Source organism: Camellia sinensis, chromosome 5 (genome assembly GCF_055761805.1).
Source record: "Camellia sinensis isolate YWXY chromosome 5, ASM5576180v1, whole genome shotgun sequence".
Classification (NCBI taxonomy): domain Eukaryota; kingdom Viridiplantae; phylum Streptophyta; class Magnoliopsida; order Ericales; family Theaceae; genus Camellia; species Camellia sinensis.
In genome coordinates, this window is record NC_138965.1 from 86,862,891 (window position 1) to 86,882,684 (window position 19,794).

At 36.8% G+C, this 19,794-nt stretch overlaps 2 protein-coding genes across 10 annotated transcripts in view; one reads left to right on the forward strand and one right to left on the reverse strand.

The window, feature by feature from the left end:
• Nucleotides 1-4,235, forward strand: part of LOC114277628 (myosin-12) — a 34,532-nt gene extending 30,297 nt beyond the window's left edge. For both annotated transcript variants that reach the window (XM_028219542.2, XM_028219541.2), the window contains 2 exons: nucleotides 3,671-3,753; nucleotides 3,832-4,235. In XM_028219542.2, the coding sequence (XP_028075343.2) occupies nucleotides 3,671-3,753; nucleotides 3,832-3,952 (204 nt within the window). In that variant the 3' untranslated portion in view covers nucleotides 3,953-4,235. The remainder of the gene's footprint in view (nucleotides 1-3,670; nucleotides 3,754-3,831) is intronic.
• Nucleotides 1-7,734, reverse strand: part of LOC114277629 (uncharacterized) — a 38,436-nt gene extending 30,702 nt beyond the window's left edge. For 6 of the 8 annotated variants that reach the window (XM_082869198.1, XM_082869199.1, XM_082869195.1 and 3 more), the window contains exon 1: nucleotides 3,837-3,911. In XM_082869198.1, coding sequence (XP_082725324.1) covers nucleotides 3,837-3,879 — 43 coding nt within the window. In that variant the 5' untranslated portion in view covers nucleotides 3,880-3,911. Of the gene's footprint in view, nucleotides 1-3,836; nucleotides 3,932-7,592 lie in introns of those variants that run through there. The other 2 variants (XR_014329716.1, XR_014329715.1) reach the window with 1 other exon arrangement.
• Nucleotides 7,735-19,794: the final 12,060 nt, after the last annotated feature.

Genomic DNA, 19,794 nt, shown 5'->3' on the forward strand with positions numbered 1-19,794 from the left:
ATGAGAGAGATCGACAGCGCTAGGGTTTCTTAACTTGCTCTGATACCATGTAAGATTCCTGAAAACTTTTCTGTATATTCAATTGTATCAGTATTTACAATCAGACCTTAGATTATATAGCCCTAACTTCTAAACCAAAAAGGAAAATACAATCATGCCTCTAATAGGAAAATATATAATCTCGCGCCTCTAATATGTACAACCACAATTATGTCTAATTTAGAGTATATATACATAATATATTCTCACATTATCACCCCAAAGAATAAATAAAATGGTTAAAAAAAGGTGAAACTTCAATAAAAAATAGCAGTCTTGGGTTCAACCACAATGAAAAAAACACAGTAGATATGATGTGGAGAAACACTTGGACGTTATCATAGAGATTGAAACACACAGGAGAAGACCAAAGGGAAGTCCAAAGCACTACCAGACCACGGAAGAAGCCTAAAGATACCTAAAAGGGTGTCGATTTGAACCGAAAAACCCTAGGAAGGTGTCGGCTGGAGCCGAAAACCACCTAGAGAAGTGTCGAAAGCGCGCAACAAGCCCTAAACAGCAGTTGGAGGCCTTTTGTTGGAGCCAACAGGGTCTGGAACAGGTTGGGTAGTGACGGGTGGTGGTCGGGTGGTGTATTGATGGTGGCTGGTGGCTGGTGGTTGTGTGAGTGATGGGTTTAGGGTTTTGGCTCTAATACCATGTTTGTTTGAGAGAAAACTAACTCAGAGAATGATTAGAAAATCACCCCCTTTTATATTGATAATAGGTAGCTTACAATGGAAGCCTTGGACACAAATAAGGAAATAAAAGAATAAGGAAATAACAGCTAATAGACTAAGAAATTCCTAAGGCACAAATTAAGGAATCAAAATATAACCTAAATAAGGAAACAAATAATTGAATGATCCTAACATATATTCTAACAGTTGGGATATGAATTTCAGAGCTTAAGTGTGTGTGTGTGTGTGTGTGTGAAAGAGAGAGAGAGAGAGAGAGGGAGTTTTGTTATAAAATTCTTGGTTATCGCCAAAAAGGAGGAGAGGGGGTATATATATAGCCTTAGGAGGCTTGGAGGGCAACTATGTACACATTAGGTCGAAAACCTAATATGTATATACACAGTCTCGCTACACAATACAGTCTCAGTACCAAAATAGGAAACAAAATCTTCCAAAAATCAAAATTGTGCACACTGTTAGGCATTGCGTCCGTACATCCCGCACCTGCGTCTACACATAGAATGTGCAACCATAATCCCGTAATGCGGCCACAGGTGTGGACCTGCGGTTTGATGAAGGATATACAGCCACACTTTGCTAACCAGTGGGTGCCATGATGCTTCAGTCAACAATTTTGACTTTCAGACGATTTTGTTATCTTTATGTATCCAATTAACTTCAAATTGACATTTTCAATCCCAAAATAAGTCTTTCTTCAGAGATTGACAATCCGAAGTTGACCGAGCATATATTATGTCTCCTTTTGGAAAGATGTTTGAAAATGCAATTTTGATCAAATAAAATGGTTTTTTGAGAGAAATGGACTTAAGGGATGAAAAATGGTCTAGCAGGCTCAACAGTGGCCCAAACATACCAAAGCATTAGAAGTATAATAGTTTCATCATCAGGGAGCATCCAAATACCTAAGTCTTAGGGCTAGTAAAAATAGGATGTCTACACTTAGGTTAATTAGTTTCCGGCGGCGGCTAATTAATATTTGAAATCGGGGCGTGACAAAGCTATTGTGAATGCCATGAAATTAGTTCAAATATCCAAGCAACAGCTCCAAATGACGAGGGTAGTGGGTGGAGTTCATTAATGGATGAAGTACCCTCATTCTATAATGTTCCTAATATGGGTGACATGTATGGCAATGTGAAGGAGATCAAAGGGCTCAAGAATTGAAAACCTTTTATGACCACCTCCTTGAGTGATTCTATATTGCATAGATATGCAACTACTAGAGCTAAATAATCCACCTTGTGTGAAATAAGCAATCACACACATAAGAGACAAAGATTTATAATGAGAAAACCCCATCAAAAAGTGAAGCTAAAAATTTCGTAGTGCTTCAATCCACTAACTAGCAAATCAAGTATACATATGCACTAGATCCAGACAAAGATCCTACCTACTCAAATCTCATAAGCAGTTCTGTAGTTCCAATCTTCAACAATCTATTCCACTCTTCCTTGAAACTCTTGAGGTCTGCTATTCCTGCTAGCATCCCATAATCACAAATTCATACGAACATGATCCTCAACACCAAGCCACAGATGCATCTACATGCATAAATCTATATGAATGTAAAGCTTATCAAAGGAATCAATTCTTACTCTCATTTACTATAGATTTTAACCACTGAATCACCAATAACTCGATCCTCTATCAAAGATTACCAAGAACTTTGAAGGGAAGAATATGTAATATGCGCAAGAAGTTACAATCAAATGAACTTAGCACTCATTCGAACAAGGTAAGGGTGCATTCGAACGAACAAGTTACTTATGGTCAATTCATTTCAACCAACTCAAAATGGAGGTATTAAATCAATATTAAAGTCAAGTCCATTAACTAATTTAGCTTAGAGTCCAAAATTAAAATATATATGGTCATGAACCCAAAAATACACAAATCCAACTATGCTAAAAAGGATAAAAAAAAAACAACCTATATGATATGAATGTAATGAATGGGTGTTTTATCTTTCAATCATAGTCTGTTGTACTATGCTTGTGTCCTTGTCTTCAATCACAGAATTGCTTAGGTGATTGAACTAAGCTTACCAAATACAAATTCTATAATTTGCAATGAAGTCACCAACAAAAAAAATGACATGGGAGTATATTTTTCCTCACAAGGGGGATTTTGAATTATTATAGATTAGGCAAAGAAGAAAGAAAGGAGTTCTTGGCACTATGATCACTTGGTTAAGTAAAATTGATGAATATCACTTTATCACTCATCTATGAATCCGTACATTTTGAGCTCCAAACTACAAAAACCGTACATTCTCAAGATTATAGATGAAGGGGGTAAAGTGTTTCTAGGAGGGTCTTGGTGTAATTAACCCTATTAAAAAAATATAATACTAATTGCACCCTTAAACAAATAGGCAAAGTAATAATGTTATGCTAAAATCTATTTTTTGTAAAAACTATTAATTATTTCCTTATCCTATTTGAATATATATATAAACTTTTTTTTTTTTTTTTTTTTTTTTTTTTAAAGATTAGTAAGTTGAGGTGCCTTGAACTACAGACTCTTCATTGGGGGAACAAGGCCTAAGCCGCTGTCCCCTAGCGATCCTTATTTCAGTATATATGCTTTGTTTTAACTTGTATTATACCTACCTAAAAAAGATTAACTTGTATTACAATGTGTTAGAATGGTTAGATGTTATTATGTTATCATTTTATTAGTTGAGGGTGCTATGGTCATATTGTAATGTGTCTTCATATAAATATATGCTGCCGGTGTAGGGTTGATTAATAACTCTAACTATTCTAACACAATGCATAAGCTTATTAAAAGAAGAGAGACTGACAAATGAATAAAAAAATTATACATATATATATGTATCAAAATGCAATATTTTTCTTATGTCAGTTGAGTTAAATAAACATTCTCAAATGCTAGCTGAGACCTTCATGATACTGGCTGGCCTTCAGGTAATTGGCAAGATGAGGGCACTAATGGCAGAAGAATCAATTAGTATGCCAAATAACTCCTTCTTGCTTGATGTGGACTCAAGGTAATCAACTTAAAATTAGAGAATAAACGGACATTAACGACAACACCAACTTTTACTAATAAAATTGCAATTTTACAGCATACCTTTCTCAATGGAAGAGATGTCCTGGTCCTTCAACATCAACATATCCGATGTGGATCCACCACCGCTCCTCCGCCAGAGATCTGATTTTCATTTCCTGTGGCAGCCAACGGATTGAAATTTCACCTTTTCTATTCTAAATTTTACACAGAAAGAGAAAGGAAAATGTTACTGTAATTAAATTATTGCAATTCCCATTTTGTTCTTTTGAGTGAGAGGGTGAGTAAAAGAGTGCTCAAAATGTAATTTTTTTTTATTTCCTTTTTTCTGAAGTACACCCAGTTTAGTCTTCATTAGATTGGGTCTGTGAGGTGTAGAGTGGGCTGTTAAAGTGATTGTAGTGGAAAGAAGAATAATTATTGAAGTTCAATTGAAGTGAGACGAAAATTTTTGCTCTTGTATTTCTCTGGGTACTTTGGATGAGTTGACAAGACCATTTTTATTTCTCTCTTTTTTCTGATCTGCCTCTGAATGGTTGACTGTCCAGAATATCACCTCAGAAATTTATAAACAGAGTTGAAAGACAGACAAGGAGACCTGCACAAAGTGTTAAAAGCATATAACTCTAAAGACCGATTGGACTTCAGGTGGCCTAATGGAATACCTAGCAATACTAAACTTTAGACTTCTTAATAGATTTTTTCCCTTTTATCATTTCCTTCGGTAAAATATTATTTTGGAAAAGTCATTCATATTTACCTGTTTTTCTATTCTCTAATTCTCCTTCAAAAATAGACTCATTCTTGAATAATACTCATTGCATAGTAGTAATATTAATAACGTATTCTGGAATGAAGCCAACAGCTTGTCATCCACATTGGACACATAATATTTTGACTTCTAACAAAACGTAAAACAAGATATGTCCACTCAAAGGACTCAGAGTTGAACACAAAGAATAGTTGTTATTAGCCACTCATTTTTTGGCATCCTGAAATTGACTTCCCACATATAATTGAATTTCCTTGCACTTTAAATGACAGACCATATTCAAAATAACATATGACTGCATAACAAATAAATAATAAACGGACAAGAAATCCCTGAGTACAATGTGACACATAGCATCATAAGCAAGCAAGCTATAATTCAAGTTTTGTAGGTTCTTTGCACCACAAAATTTTGATCACTTCTTCACTAAAGCATTTATAAAATTGAATTGGCTTGCAACACCAAATTGCTCTAATCAAGTTGACCAATTCATAAGCCTATAACGTTCTAGATGCAATGATAACAAGTTTGATGCAGCTTCTCAAAGCTTACCTACAACAGTTACAGACTGTATTTGCCATTTTAATTAAAGCAACCAAAAAAAAACACACATAAATACCATGCCATGCAACGGCAAGAACAGTTTTAAATCCTGTGAACAAAGAACAGGAGAAAATCAGGTCCCTTATTTTTAGGTTATTCATTTAATTTAGACATAGACCAATCTACTTGGTTCAGTCATTTAGTTTAGATTTAAGCCAGTCAGATGGAGCTTGCATAATATTATTCCAAATGCACAAAAAATGTCCAAACATTTACATTGTGGTTTTAATAATTTTTACCTTTTTTCAATAAGTATACACATAAAACAAAGAAGGCAGTTATCCAGTGTTGTTCCTGCCAACTCCAGATACTGGGAGTGGTACACTTTGTCAAGACCTAACCATTGGTATTATTGCACAAAGCAGCTGCCCTAAACAGAAACCCACATTCTGACGCTTGACAGCCTGAGTTTTTACCAGTGCACCAAACCAAAATTATGTCATGGTTTGTGTTTGTGGATGTCTAGTGCCAAGAACCAAATTAACAAGCAAGAATAGAAAAGACTTGACATCTTGTAAATATACTCAATGAGGGTTGAATAGGACAATTGTCTATTTTTACTAATTAATTCAATTTATATTTCTATGTCACCTCTACTATCTTATGTTGAGCTTTATAAATTTGTATGCAATTAAGTAATTTTCAAAGTGTCAATTCAAATATTTAAGCAAAAATATTGCAACAAAAACAGTAGAAAACCAACCCATGACAAGTTCCTGGTGGCCATTAGTAATCAAAATTTTGAAAGTAAACCAACTGGGGCAAGCTCAATTGGCTAGAACCTTTGCACTTCACTAAGACGTCAAGGGGGTCAAACCGTGCCATAGGCAAGACTCTCCCCTCCTCCAGCCTATAGCCTCCAACATAACCCAAAAAAAAAAAATTTAAGTATCGTGAGGATAATATATTCACCATAATTCTTGCTCCCAAACCAAATAGTGTTGATGCTAAAATAAACATTGTTTGGCTTGAAGCTAGAGTATAAATGTTTGTCCATTGATCTAGATTAAAAAATTAAATAACATTTAACTAGGGAAGAGATGAATGCATAGTTGTGTATAATATATGATATGCGTTTAATACTTTCCATTGAACACTTCTTATATATTTGTATTTAACACCATCATTATACCTATATATATATGTTGTATAATTGTTATAAAATGAGTAAAATGCATTTTTGACATTGTACGTTACATATTACACCATTTTATTTCACATAATAAATTTAATTTAAAATTAAAAAAAATATGAGATTTTTTTGCTGTGTCCACATACTCTTAATTTGAGGTTTAATGGGTCTGACCTTTACACACCGGACACCCATACACAATTCATCTAACATAGCTTTTCAGGACAACAGTGTGCCTCCCACTCTTTGCAACTAGATTATATTATATCCCTTGAAATAGGATAAAAGAAACAGTTGTATTCAAGAATTGAAAAATTTTAAATAAAAAAAAAACGGTGTACCTCAATTAAAGAAAAGGGCAAACCTATGAAGAACCAAAATATGAGAAATGTGTTTATGTGACTATCATTAATCATATAAAACTTTTGGCCTAAATTTTTTCCAATGCATACAAATGCCACAGCCGAATTAAGGACCAAGGAAGAGAATGACAGACAAGACTACACTAGATATCAATAAAAAAAGGTTATACACTTGCCTCCCCAACTAGAAAAAACTAAAAATTAGAATACTGATTTTGTAACACATGAAGCATAAACTCTTCTACATATAACATTTTTGGAATAATGAAATGAAATATAAAATAATATTAGAAATAGCCGAAAAATCAGATAATTGGATAATTGCATGTTAGAAGAAATAAATAATAATATAATAGAAATAAAAGAAGACCTATATAAGCAACTATAATTAATCAGTTTATGAGAAATATACCAATTATAAAAACACACGAACAGAGAATAATTAACAATAAATTAAAATCTGAGTATGATCACAATTTTATATAACATTTAGACTTATATTCTATTTTTATATTATCTTCAAGAAAAAATTGATTTGAATTTAATATTGGAAGAACTTAACTGACAAAATTGAAACTTTTGAAACTTAAATAAAAAAAAGGTGATAAACTTTAGAACTATTATTATAATTTATCCTAATTTTTATTTTTAATTATTTGAATTGCGCACACACATCACAAGTGCCAACAGCTAATATGTTTTATACATGGAATTGAAACTAGTGAATCGATTTGCTTCCATGACATTCCAATTGAAAGCAGACAATGCAATTCTTCGCGTGATTATTATCTATCGATGGAATCGTCGTGTAAATTCAACTTTGGGCACTACTTTCTTGGGACTTTTCCTTCTCTCCAAACAGCATTAAGGTAATCATGTTCCAGCAACTTCCTTTGCAAGTTTCCACACCCCAATTAAAACAACTACATACGATGAGAAATGTTATTTACCTTTCGTTCACAATTTCTGTGAAGTGGTTTCGCTTTCTGGCATTCTTTGTGTTTGTTCTTCGCAACCAAACAGAGAGAGAGAGAGAGAGAGAGAGAGAGAGAGTCAGCCTTCTCGCAAGGCAGATTATTTGAGCTCTTTCACTTCATGAAGAATAAGCAACAAGGGAAGGGTCATTTTGCGCCTAAATTAGATAGAAACTTGCAAACCAAACAGCAGTCAAAAAATAAATAAATTAATTAATTGTATACACTTTTTAAAAATTGGGCAAATTATATATACCTCTCTCGAAGTTTAACTAAATTATAGATATTCTCTGAGATTTTGAAAATTACAGATACCCTTGAGGTTTATATTTTTATAACAAATTGCCCCCTAACATTTATATTTTTATAATAATTTACCCCCTAATTTGTTATGCAAATAGTACCTTCAGGGAGTATCTGTAATTTCTCAAACCTTAGGGGTATCTATAATTTTGTTAAACCTTGAGGGGCATATGTAATTTGCCCATAAAAATTTGCTTAAAATATAATCACCCGTGTTTTTGAAAATTATATTCCACCTCGATATTTTTAATTTCATAACAAATGAATTATTTTATTAATAAATTATTAACTCAATTAATAAATTGTCAGAAATATATTTCAACTATTCATGTAATTTTATTATTATATAAGAGGATAATTATGAATTTTATTTTTTTAATTAATTCTGTTAAATAAAAAATTTTGACAATAAATATTTATAATTTTTCAAACCATAATAAATAATTTATACTTTGAACAAATTGCAGAAAGTGTAATTGTAATTTATTAAAAAAAATAATAATAAGAATAAAAAAATCAATCATAACCTTTAACTATGATTGGACGATGATCTCGTAATTGAGAGTGTCTACCAACTAGCCCAATTGGTCATTGGCATTCCCTTTGTTGAAGTAAGATACGGTGAAATTTAAATTATAACATTAGTTAATTCAATCTCATTAGCTAATTCAATTAAAATCATACGATGAATGATTAATTACACCATTAGTTAATTCAATTAAAATTATGGCTTATTTTGTTAACTGGATTAAAAGTCAGTTTTAACTTTTTGACTTTTTTAAATCACATCACCTCTCTATATTTTTTACACATTTTTTAAAAAAAACAAAATAAAAAAAAATTAACTTTTAACTTACTTTTCAACATAAGTCTATATTGTGGTAGTTTGCAAAAGTAAAATAGTCAACAACATTTATTTATACAGATATATCTATTTCTGTGTATATCCGTTATGGGATTTAAACATCATTGGGGATAGTATAGCAATTTTTTTAGATGAGAATAGACTATTTTATTAATTTTTAAATTTTTTTATGAAAATATGTGTAAGAAAATAAAATAAAATAAAAATAATGTGACAATTTATAGTGACTCTTTAACTTTTTGACTAAAATATTTAATCTCGACCTAAATAGGATGGGAACATCCTCCATAATTTATTTTATTTTATTATTACTTTCTGCTAGTGGCCAAAAGCCAACAGAAGGCGAAGAAAGACAAACATAAATTACCTAAGAGGACCATACATATTTGTTATGACGAGAGGAAACACATAGGGGAACTTCTTCCATCCAGATTATCTCACCAACCACATTCAAAGCAAGCCGAGCCAATTTGTGAGCCACCTGATTGTCTTCTCTATCCTACTCAAAGAACAAGACAATCTCTATCAAATCTTAGTCACAATTGCTCCAATAGCTGACAATCTCTATTCAGTCCTGTAACATCCTCCATATTAAAAAGGGATCTCGGTCTATAAATCTAATTTTGATTTTTGTATGCCCAAAGATTCACGCTCTAAAACTTTTTGTCCATAAGGACAAGCTTCTTCAAGATGACCATATTGCCCTTCAAACTTTCACGCATTTTATGTCTTGAATTTCTCTCATATCTCTCAACTCAGATCTCTCTTTCTCTCTCGTCTTCATCTTCGCCACTAACTATCTCCATTTCGCCGTTGATGCCACTATTCCTTTGCCACCACAACTTTCCCGTTGATATGCCGCCACCCCGCCCTCCTCCAATATCCTTTTCTAACTTCAATCATCATTAAGAAACCCTAACACTAGACCTTTGGCATTATCTGCTTCGATCTAGACCGATGATTAAGAAACTCTAACTGCCAAAGACTATCATCATCATCGTCATATTCGATCTCTCTTTGCCAATCTTTTCCTCCTCTGTCGCCACTCTGACATGATGGTGCACGGTCACTCTCTCATTCATCTCTCTCACTCTCTCTCTCTCTCTCTCTCTCTCTCTCTCTTTTTCTCTTTCCTCGCCAAACTCTTCTCCGACTCCTACCAACCCTATACATTCTCATTCTCTTCCACCACCACTGCCATCACCAATCCCAACATTTCTTCTCCTCCTTCACTGTGGACAGTGAGGCTGTCACCGCCTCCTCTAGTGGTGGAGAGAACGAGGATTGTGGATGAGAACGGCCTCATGACCGATGATTTCATGGTCGGAGAGTTCAATCTGAGTGTAATTGAAAACGTCTCAAATGCGAATGCGAACACGAACGTAAGAGAGAAGGAGACCGAATGATGATAATGATTTTAGAAATAGGGCTAGGGTTAAGGTTAAGAAGTTTGGGGTGTGTGATGAGAGTATGAGAGAGTGCATTCCTTGTTTGGATAATGTGGATACGGTTTTGAGGTTGAATTCAACAAAGAGAATGGAGGGGTTCGAGTAACATTGTCCTAAGAAAGAGAAGGTCATGAATTGTGTGATGACCGGTTCGTAATTTGCCTTATCCTCTTGAGTTATGTTGGATTTGCCTTCGTTAAATGTCAAGTTTCAAAGTGTGGTTCGGCCAACAGTTGGATTTGTTCTTCTTGAGAGTTTCTTCTCAAATGTTCGGATGTACTTGTTTCAATTCCAAGTTTACACTCGTTTCGGAGGGCGCGAGGTCGACTCCGGAGTGTCGGGTGAGAAGCTGAAGTTTTTCCAGGTTGGAGGGCCAAGGCCGCACGTGCAGGGCATTAGGCTACACGTGCAGGAGGGGCCGTACGTGCGGGAGATCATGCCGCACGTGCAGGAAGTATGGGAGAGGGCTGTGTGTACACTGCATAAAAGGCAGGTGCAGAAGTAGAGGTGCAGAAGAAACTGCATGTGCGGGTGTGAGAGCCGCACGTGAGGCCAGGCGCGTTTTCTGTCTCGTTTTTCGTACATTTCAGCTATGTATTGAGTTTTTGCTCCTTTTTCACTTCATTTCTAATATATATATATATATATATATCTCTACAATGTTTCTCTCTTTTTCTCTCATCTCGCTTTATCCAAACCCTCAAAACTTTGTATTTTTCCTTTGATCTCAAGAATCCATTGAGATTTTGGTGCTAGTCCCTTATACCAAAATGATGAGCATATCAAGGGCTTCGTCTTGACCGGTGGAGATCGAATTCCGACGAAGTTGATTGTTGGGCTTTTCTTCTCTTTTCTCTTTAAGGTATGGATTTCTTTGATCTTTTTCAATACCTCTTTTATAGATAGACATGTGGTATGTTTTTATTGCATAAAAATCATGCTGTTATGGATTTTTCGCAAATCATGATAGAGGATTTAAGATTTTGTAGTTGAGATTGAAATTTTGTGAACATGGTTGTTATTTGGGTTAAATTAGAGAGTCGTTAACATGTTTATGTGTAGAGAGAAATAAAGCCCTAATTTTGATATAATGCCTAATAGATAAAAAGGGTTGAAATTGTGAAATTATCATGTTATGAATTAAGGAATGTGATTAATGATTTGGTAAATTAAATTGAGATTGATTTGGGCCTTGTAATTTTTTTAACATTAACTTGTGTTGGGTTGTTCATAGTTGAATGTAACAAATTGGTGGCTTGTATATTGAAAAAAGAGAGTAAATCATGAGGTTAAGATTTATAGGTTATGCCCTTGTTGAGTTGAGATAAAATAGGTTGTGGCCTTGCTATTCATGAACTAAATTTTGAAGAATAAAATGAATGGATTGGGAAGGAAGGGAAATATTTCTACTTGGAAAATAAGAGAATTGATTTTTGAAATAGAAGAATGAAATAATAACTCTGTGAATTTTGGAAAGTAACTTGAGATTGAATTATAAATATTTTGTCGTTGTTTGTTGGATTTAAAACCTCATGGGTGTCGAATCATTGTAAAACATGTGTTGAATACATATATTTAGGGGTTTTGTCCTTGGTCATCAGTGGAGGATGACATTGTTGTGTTGAATAATTGTGGGTGTGCATTACACATGAGTTGGATTATGCTCTATTGAATAGTTTATGTGCATATATTACACTTGTGTTGGTTGTATCATGTCATGGTGTGATGGTTGAGAAAATGTGTATGCGCTGAGAATCAGAGGTACCATTACCTTCCAGCTAGCGCCTGGAGAATTGGCAGAGGTACCATTCCCTTCCAACTAGTGTCTGGTAAATTGGCGTTTTATTGTGAAAAGATGTATCATTAGCTTACCGAGCTTTTGGCAAGTAGAGTGGAGATTATTTATCATTGTTGTCTTATTTGATTGTGTGTGTCATGTGTTACGATTATTATGATTCAGTAAGATTGTGATGTCTTATATGTTGAGTAGATGTGTTTATGTATATTTGGAGGTGTTAGAGAATGGTTGAGGAATTTTCCCTACCATAAATCAGTTATTAAAAGTATCTCCTTTAACTTGAGCTTAACGATTGAGAATGCGATGAACCTGTGGAGACGGGCTTTGGTTTTGTATTGGGTTATAAATAATGTGAAGAAATCGGATTTGGTATATGTGTTTTCAAAAAAATAAAGCGGGTATTATGTGATATTTTGTTACAAATGGAAAATATGGTTATCGCGTAATAATTGTTAAAATGGAAATGGGCTGTAAAAGCGAACCTTTGTGTTGTTGAATAAATTGAATAATTTTGAGAAAACTACATATCTATGTATACTTTGGTTACAAATGTCACATTATTTATATGGTATGAGACCAGCATTCATGATCATAGCTATCTGTAAGTTGTTATTGTTGAGGATCATGTTAAGATCCCTACTGGACTTTATGTTCGTTCCACGTTGCTAATCTTTTTTCAGGTGAATATCGAGATATGCTACAAGGTCATGGATCTTCCTTATTTGTTGGCCACGGGGCCTTTTAAGTGTAGGCGGAATGCCATTGATGTAAAAAGGTTAAACCCTTCCTCTTGGATTAAATAATGTAAGCCTACGGGCAATTTATTTAGTTATGTACATGTTGCATTTAATTTGTGTTTCGGATGAGAGAATCTTTATTTATTCTTACAAATGATGTAAAGAGTTTCTACATGTTATCTCTGAAATTGAATAAACTTAATGAAGTTGGTAATGGATTCCGAGTAATAAAAAGTGGGGCGTGACAACTTGGTATCATAACGAGCTAGGTTTAAATACTTTGGGCTCGTGGGAAGTGGTTTTGACCACAAGAGGGTTTGCTATGCTTGGTGAGGACGTTGCATATAGTTAGGATAAATGTTAGGACTTATATGTTGCATTTATGTGAGCATGGGATTGAGTTTCTTGGATAGTACTTATAGCTGGTGAACTTGCTTTGAGGTCCTCTTGGAAACACGCTTGATCAATGTAGTTTCTAATAGGAATTCTTTGGGAGTTTCAGGACGAGTGACTATCCTTGTGGACTTGATTCGATTTTATGTTTAGATGTGTAAACTGTTTATATGCTTTGAGAATTGTATGTTTTAGAGGTTAAGTGTGTTTTGTAGCTTAGTGGTGGTAAGAGTGTGCCTCTGGGAGACCGTTGCGATGTGCACTAAGATGATTCTGTTTTGGGATTTTATAGGATGTCCACACGAGAGAATAAAGGACGGACGAGTAGTAGGAGTGTCGGTAGGGACACGGCAGTTCCCTTACCACTTGTCATTACAACATCGGTTGTCGGCGAGGAAGTTGCACGCGAGGTAGTGAGAGTGGTGCAAGACGCTCTAGCTCGCAAAGAGGGGGACAACAGGCGTGTCCTCAAGCTTACTAAGAAGTTTCTTCGCTCCAATCCACTGGAGTTTTTGGAGGAGGCAAAACCGCTAGAGGCGGAGAGTTGGTTAGAACAGGTTACCAAGACTCTTGATGTGCTCGGAGTCGAGGACGATGGGTTGAGGATATCTTTGGTGACCTTCCAATTAAGAGGAGATGCGAATTATTGGTGGAAGTATGCTAGGAACACTGTAGATGCCACGTGGGTTGCGTTTACCGAGGCCTTCTTGGCCAAATATTTCCCTCATTCTGCTCAGGAAAGGTTGAGGGAACAGTTTGTTGAGTTACGCCAGGATGCTACTCCTTTGGCTCAGTTCGAGATGAGGTTCACTAGTTTGTCAGGGTTTGCTCCAGAGTTGGTGGCAACATAGGAGCGTCGTTGTTATGAGTTTGAGAGGCGATTACGTGATGATGTCCAGGAGAAGGTGGTTGGATCTATGTGGAATAATTATTTTGCTTTAGTTGAGGTAGTGGCCCATGTGGAGGCCATGGTTAGTAGTGTTGGTTGAGTTAGAGAGGAGACCACTTCGGTAACTCCTACGGTTCATAAGCACTCTAGGCTTAGTAAGAGGTGGAGGTGAGCACATGCTCACTCCCAGACTCAGTTCTTGTCTCCGTCAAGGGTTTCGAGCTCGTCCATTGGGGGATCCAGTGAGGTTCAGGCTCCAAATTAGGTTCTGAGTTGGAAGACTGTTGTTTGTTTTACTTGCAGTCTGCAAGGCCATGTTAGTTGTTTCTGCCCATTATGTGTAAGTTCTTTGGGTGTTTCAGAGCCTAGTCGGACCTTGGCTCATCAGTCCAATCGAGGACGTTATCAGTATCAAACCCAAAGAGGCCAGGCTTCGGAAGCTTCGTGAGGGTCAACTTTTAAATCATCACGGTAGTATCACCCTTGAGAAGGACTTTTGTTTTAGAGACCGATGTTATAAACTGTGAAGCTTTTGTTGTGATCGGTGTGCTGTAGGATGTTAAAGCACCGTGGTTGTGTGTTGTATATGTATATATATTGTTGTTTATTTACCCTCATGTGTTGGGCATGTGATGAGTCTTAAACTCTCTTTTATGTATGTGTAATGAAATGTGTTAATAGAATTGGTGATCCTAATATTGTTGTATATCAAATATTGAATTGTGAGGTGGTCAGGTGATGGCCTTTGACCCTTGTTCAATTTGGAATTGTTTGTGAATAGTGGGAATCCGTGAAATCCTTATGTTTAGTGTGGTGGTTTGATAAGGGCCAAATTGTAAGGCTTTGAATGTGTAGAGTCCAAGGAAATGGGAGACCTTAGAGTTTGGGAGATTGGTGAAATTATGTGGAAAGGCCTAAGAGAGTGTGAGATTCACATCTCAGAGTAGTGAGACTGGTGCTTGTGTGTGTTGCTTAATGCCTTGAATTGTTGATTAGTGAGTTCGTTGTAGTCCTATCGATCGCAAATAGGAGCAGTGTTGTGCCATGGTTGGTTATGAGTTTGCGATGTTATTAGTTTTGGGGTGGAGTTTTGTGTGGGAAAGAATTTCGTGGGTGTAGACATGCCCGAGAACTCCCGAGGCTCCGCACGCGAAATGGCACGAAATCGCTTGCTCTCTAGCGACTACAGTTCGGACTCAATGTCACGGTTCTGAATCTAACCTCGTAAAGTGCAATGCAAGACCGATAAATCACCAAAGAGTCCAAATCCGGCAAATCGTTTTGGAAAATGATTTTTTATAAAGAAGTGCCAAACATGGACTGCTTTGCCAGATACAAAGTCGCCACCTAAATATTTTGTTTTGGGAGAATTTAGAAAACCCTAACTCGTGTCTAAGGCCACGTGTCCGTCATCACCAAAGTTGCCTCGGCTCGGGAACTTGGGTACGAGAGGGGAAGGTCATGCAATGAGCACCCCGCTCGCCCGATCAAAGATCGGCCTTTACTAACATGATATCTTGTTTTTGAAAACGCATGTGTTCTTATTCCAATTAATTAGCTAATCTTACTATGTGATGCGCACAACATACAAGTATAGACTAGATCACCTAATTTGGAACAAAACATTGCATATTCGTTTATTTGAAAATGGTTTGAAGTTTGCTACTCGCAAGTAGACTAAATCGAGGATTTCAATGAATTGTTCCAATTCAAGCAATCCAACCTTCACCCACAGGCATTCAGGCAGTTATATCAACTAAGTAGTTAGCCTCATGGCAAGCATGCGTTCATGGCAACATTAACACACATGCAGTATGCTAAAGCATAAACACTCACAGTGTACTCCGAGCCAAAACAAAGAACTAGTTAGAAGTCATGCATGACCCTAGTTCATGTTAAGATGGCTAATGCAACGCATGTGAGAATGTAACTAAAATAGGCTCGGCTATTCTAGAATGGCATGTGAAATGCAACTTAGTGCATGTATTCAACTTGGAATTGAAATACAATGCAGTTAGTATGATGCGCCGAGCCCGGTGCATGCAAGACAGATGAATGGATGCACGCATGCAAGCATAAGGATGCTAATCAAAACATGACCTAGAATTAACCATCAAAAGCAGGTAAGTAAAAGGGAGAAAGATGTGGGGTTGGAAGACATTCACACACACACGCACGCACACTTATTACAACAATTCACCCTCTCGACAGAGGGTCCGAATGAATACGCTAAGTTAGCTACGTTAAGCTATTCTAACTAATCTAATAATCTAATTAGACTAATTATTACACAACCGAATTGAATAACAAGCTACAACTAGTTATTACAAAACTTTAACTAATTAAATGACAAATCCAAATGCTAACTAACAAGTAAGCAATAAACAACGTTATTCCAACGCAAGTTGAAGGAGAAAAGGATGCATGCTCGGTTGCTGTCCCGAAAAGCCCTCCGGTTGCTCTCTTGAGGCTTTGCTTGCAGGGTGTCTTCCAGTGCTTGCTGTTGAAACTTACCAAAACACTGCTGAGGAGTACACCAGTGGCCTGCCGCCCAGGAGAAGCCTCTGAAAACCCCACTGCCGACCAATGATGCACACTGCCAGCCAAGGATTAAGGGGGTGCCGGCCAACAATGAGATGGTGCCGGCCACTGGTATGCTGTGACACCAAGCTGCAACAAAGCACAAAATAGAGGAAAGGGAGGGTCTCCCAAGGATATGTACGCACTATGCCACCCTATATCACCTCGAAACATCAAGGGAGAGGCATAATCGGATCCAAGACCATCAATCACGCATCCCAATGCATGATGGCCAAAGATCCAACTTGTGCAATTCAATGTAAAATAAATGCACAAATAAACATATAAAACCTAAAACTCTATCATGCTTTATCAAGAGTGTCGGCGACCGAAAATTGAGACACGTTTCATCACTTGAAGTATGAAACGTCCCTCGTTTCTCATGCTCGGATTAACACTTAATCCAAACAACAATGCAACACAAGCATGGCAAACATGCAATATGACTTAAGCATGCAAACGTGCAACTACATGGCATACTCAATGTAATGTACTACATGGCATACACAATACGATGTAATCTAAGCATACACAATGCAAAGTATAAGGCATACACAATGCGATGAACATGGCATACTCAATGCAATATACATAGCATGCTTAATGGACTTAAACCAAAAGGGTAGACCTCAATCATGCCCAAATCAGTGGCCATTAGTGCTAAAATGATGGCACGAAAAGCATGAAAAGACAAGGCAAACATGCATGCCAATTGGCTGAAGGATCAAAGCACAAAGATGCGACTCTTAAGCACGCTTAAAAAATGACAAGCATGAATATGTGACAACACCATAAGTTCTGAAAACATGCATGCATGCAATGGTGCCAAACTTCTCTAGCAAGACAAACAAAGCATGCAAGAAAGCTCAAAGCTCGAAACTAGCAAAGGGACTTAAGCCATGGCCATGCAAAGCAAACCTCAAAAGGGCAAGGGCATCCAAAATAGTCCCAAGGTAGGTCAAGGTGAGACTAAAAACATGCTTGAACCTAGCCAATGCAAACTAGAACAAAAGGCCAAAAACACGAAGCATGTAAGGCTACAAAATGGGTATTACACTACACCTATTAAAACCAAATATGGCATGACTTGGACAACATAAAACAGAGTTACATCATGTCAAAATAAGTCCAAAAATCTACTGAGATGGCATCCCAAAGACCTAACCATAGAGGCATGCATAATGATCCATTCATGAAGCATAAAACACCAACTCTTCAAGGTATTGAAAGCATGACAAAGGCAAGTGTATGACCATGAAATATGCACTGATATAACACTCCAAATGATGCCAAAGCAAGAAAACATCACAGGTTAAGCATGCAAGCTCTCTTAAAACTCAAGGCGTCTATAGCTATACTAAACATGAGTCCTATGACCATGGCAGCCCAAAACAGTCCTAGAATAGCCCAAAATATGAATAAAATCATGCCGGAGAATAGCCAAAATATGCTAGAATGATGAGCCAAAACATCATGCACACAAGGTTAGTAAGCAAGATTTGCACTACAAGTACATGAGTCACTCAAGAGACAACCAAACCAGCTTTAGATAGAGTTATGAGATGTCAAATGATGATAAAAAAAGCCTACTGAAATGGGGCCAATACATGCTAGTAAGACATGCTACTTTGATGAGCCACAAATGCGATTACACTACACATACAAGAAGCATGCACAAGGTGACCAACCCAGACATGGACAAAGTTAAGGCAGGTCCTAAAAGTCACAAAAAGGGCCTGAACTCAGCCTCAAAAGTATAGGGATACATGCTCCTTTGATAGGCCAATAACTTAAGCAAACAAAACAAAGAGAGAGGGGGTCATCCCCCTCTGATTTGAGGCCTCAAAACCACATGCCTACCATTGAAAATCTACTGGATTTCAGTGGCTAAAAAGCCAAACAAAGGCTAACTTAAAGGCCTTAAGGCATGGCACAAAACAAGGCCAAACAAGGCACATAAGAGGGTAGAACACCCTAAACACCAAAGAGGCCTTAAACAATCATCAAAAGCACTTAAATACAGAACTTTTTTTAGTTGAAAGCAAGGCCTAAAACAATATGTAAGGATGGCTAAAATGAGATACAAATAAATGCTTAAATGGGGAAAACACTCACCCTTGAAGCACAACTTCGAAACCAGCAATCTTAGAGGCCAAAAACCCACTTTCAGAGCTCAAACAACACTCCTAAGAACCTCAGCTCAAAGATGATGGTGTATCACTAGGTGTTGTAGTGCAAAAGTGAATGAAAAATGGACTTTAGAACACAAACAAACACAATATAGAGAGAGAATGAAAAATATATATAGAGAGAGATATACAACTCTTCAAAAAGTGCTGAACCTCTGTAAGGGAGGAAGAGCCTCCCTTTATATAGAGGAATGCAAAGCCAAGCTTGTTGAACAAGCTTAGAAAGGGCTTCATCCCTCCATACACGTGTATGGAGGAGGGATGAGTGAAAACCAACTGGCTCAAAAGATTTGGCGTGAAATCTGCTGAGACAAAGGGTCTACCGGCCATCAGTTGTGGTCGGCAGTGCCTCACTGATGGCCGGCAGGCATCATCAGTAGCAAGCAGGGAATAATTCATGGCCGGCAGTGCATCATGATAATCTTGTTGAAAGGTCCAACACATGGTCCAAAAATGAGGCAGAAAGGAAATAGAGTTTGGAAAGCTCAAACCTGTGACGTTCTGCCGCGAAAGTCGAATACTGACGACCAATCGAACTTGTGGCTGGATGTACCTGCAAGCACAACCAAGTCTTGTGGACGGTCAAAAATGGGGTGTCTACAGTGGGTAGGCGCTCGAAGTACTTACTAGAATGGTGAGTGGTTCGTGTTCTCAAGTAATGAGTGTATCATTGGGGAAATTGTCTGGTGTGAACGGGATCGTGTGATCACCATTGACCTTTTCGATCTTGTATGGTTATATCAGAGAGTGCTTGCCATTTAGGCGTATGAGTAGAATTCCTAAGGGGAAACAATAGTGGAGTAGTTTGTTTTGGGAATCTGAGGAGAAAAGTGTAGATGTTTGAAATCCAGGAGCGGAAACTCTTGGGCAATTAATCAGTCGATCGGTAATCAAGGTGGGTGACACATAATCACTTTAGAATGATTTAGATGTGGGTTGTAAAGTTGAACCTTTGAAAATTTAGCAGATTTAGCTA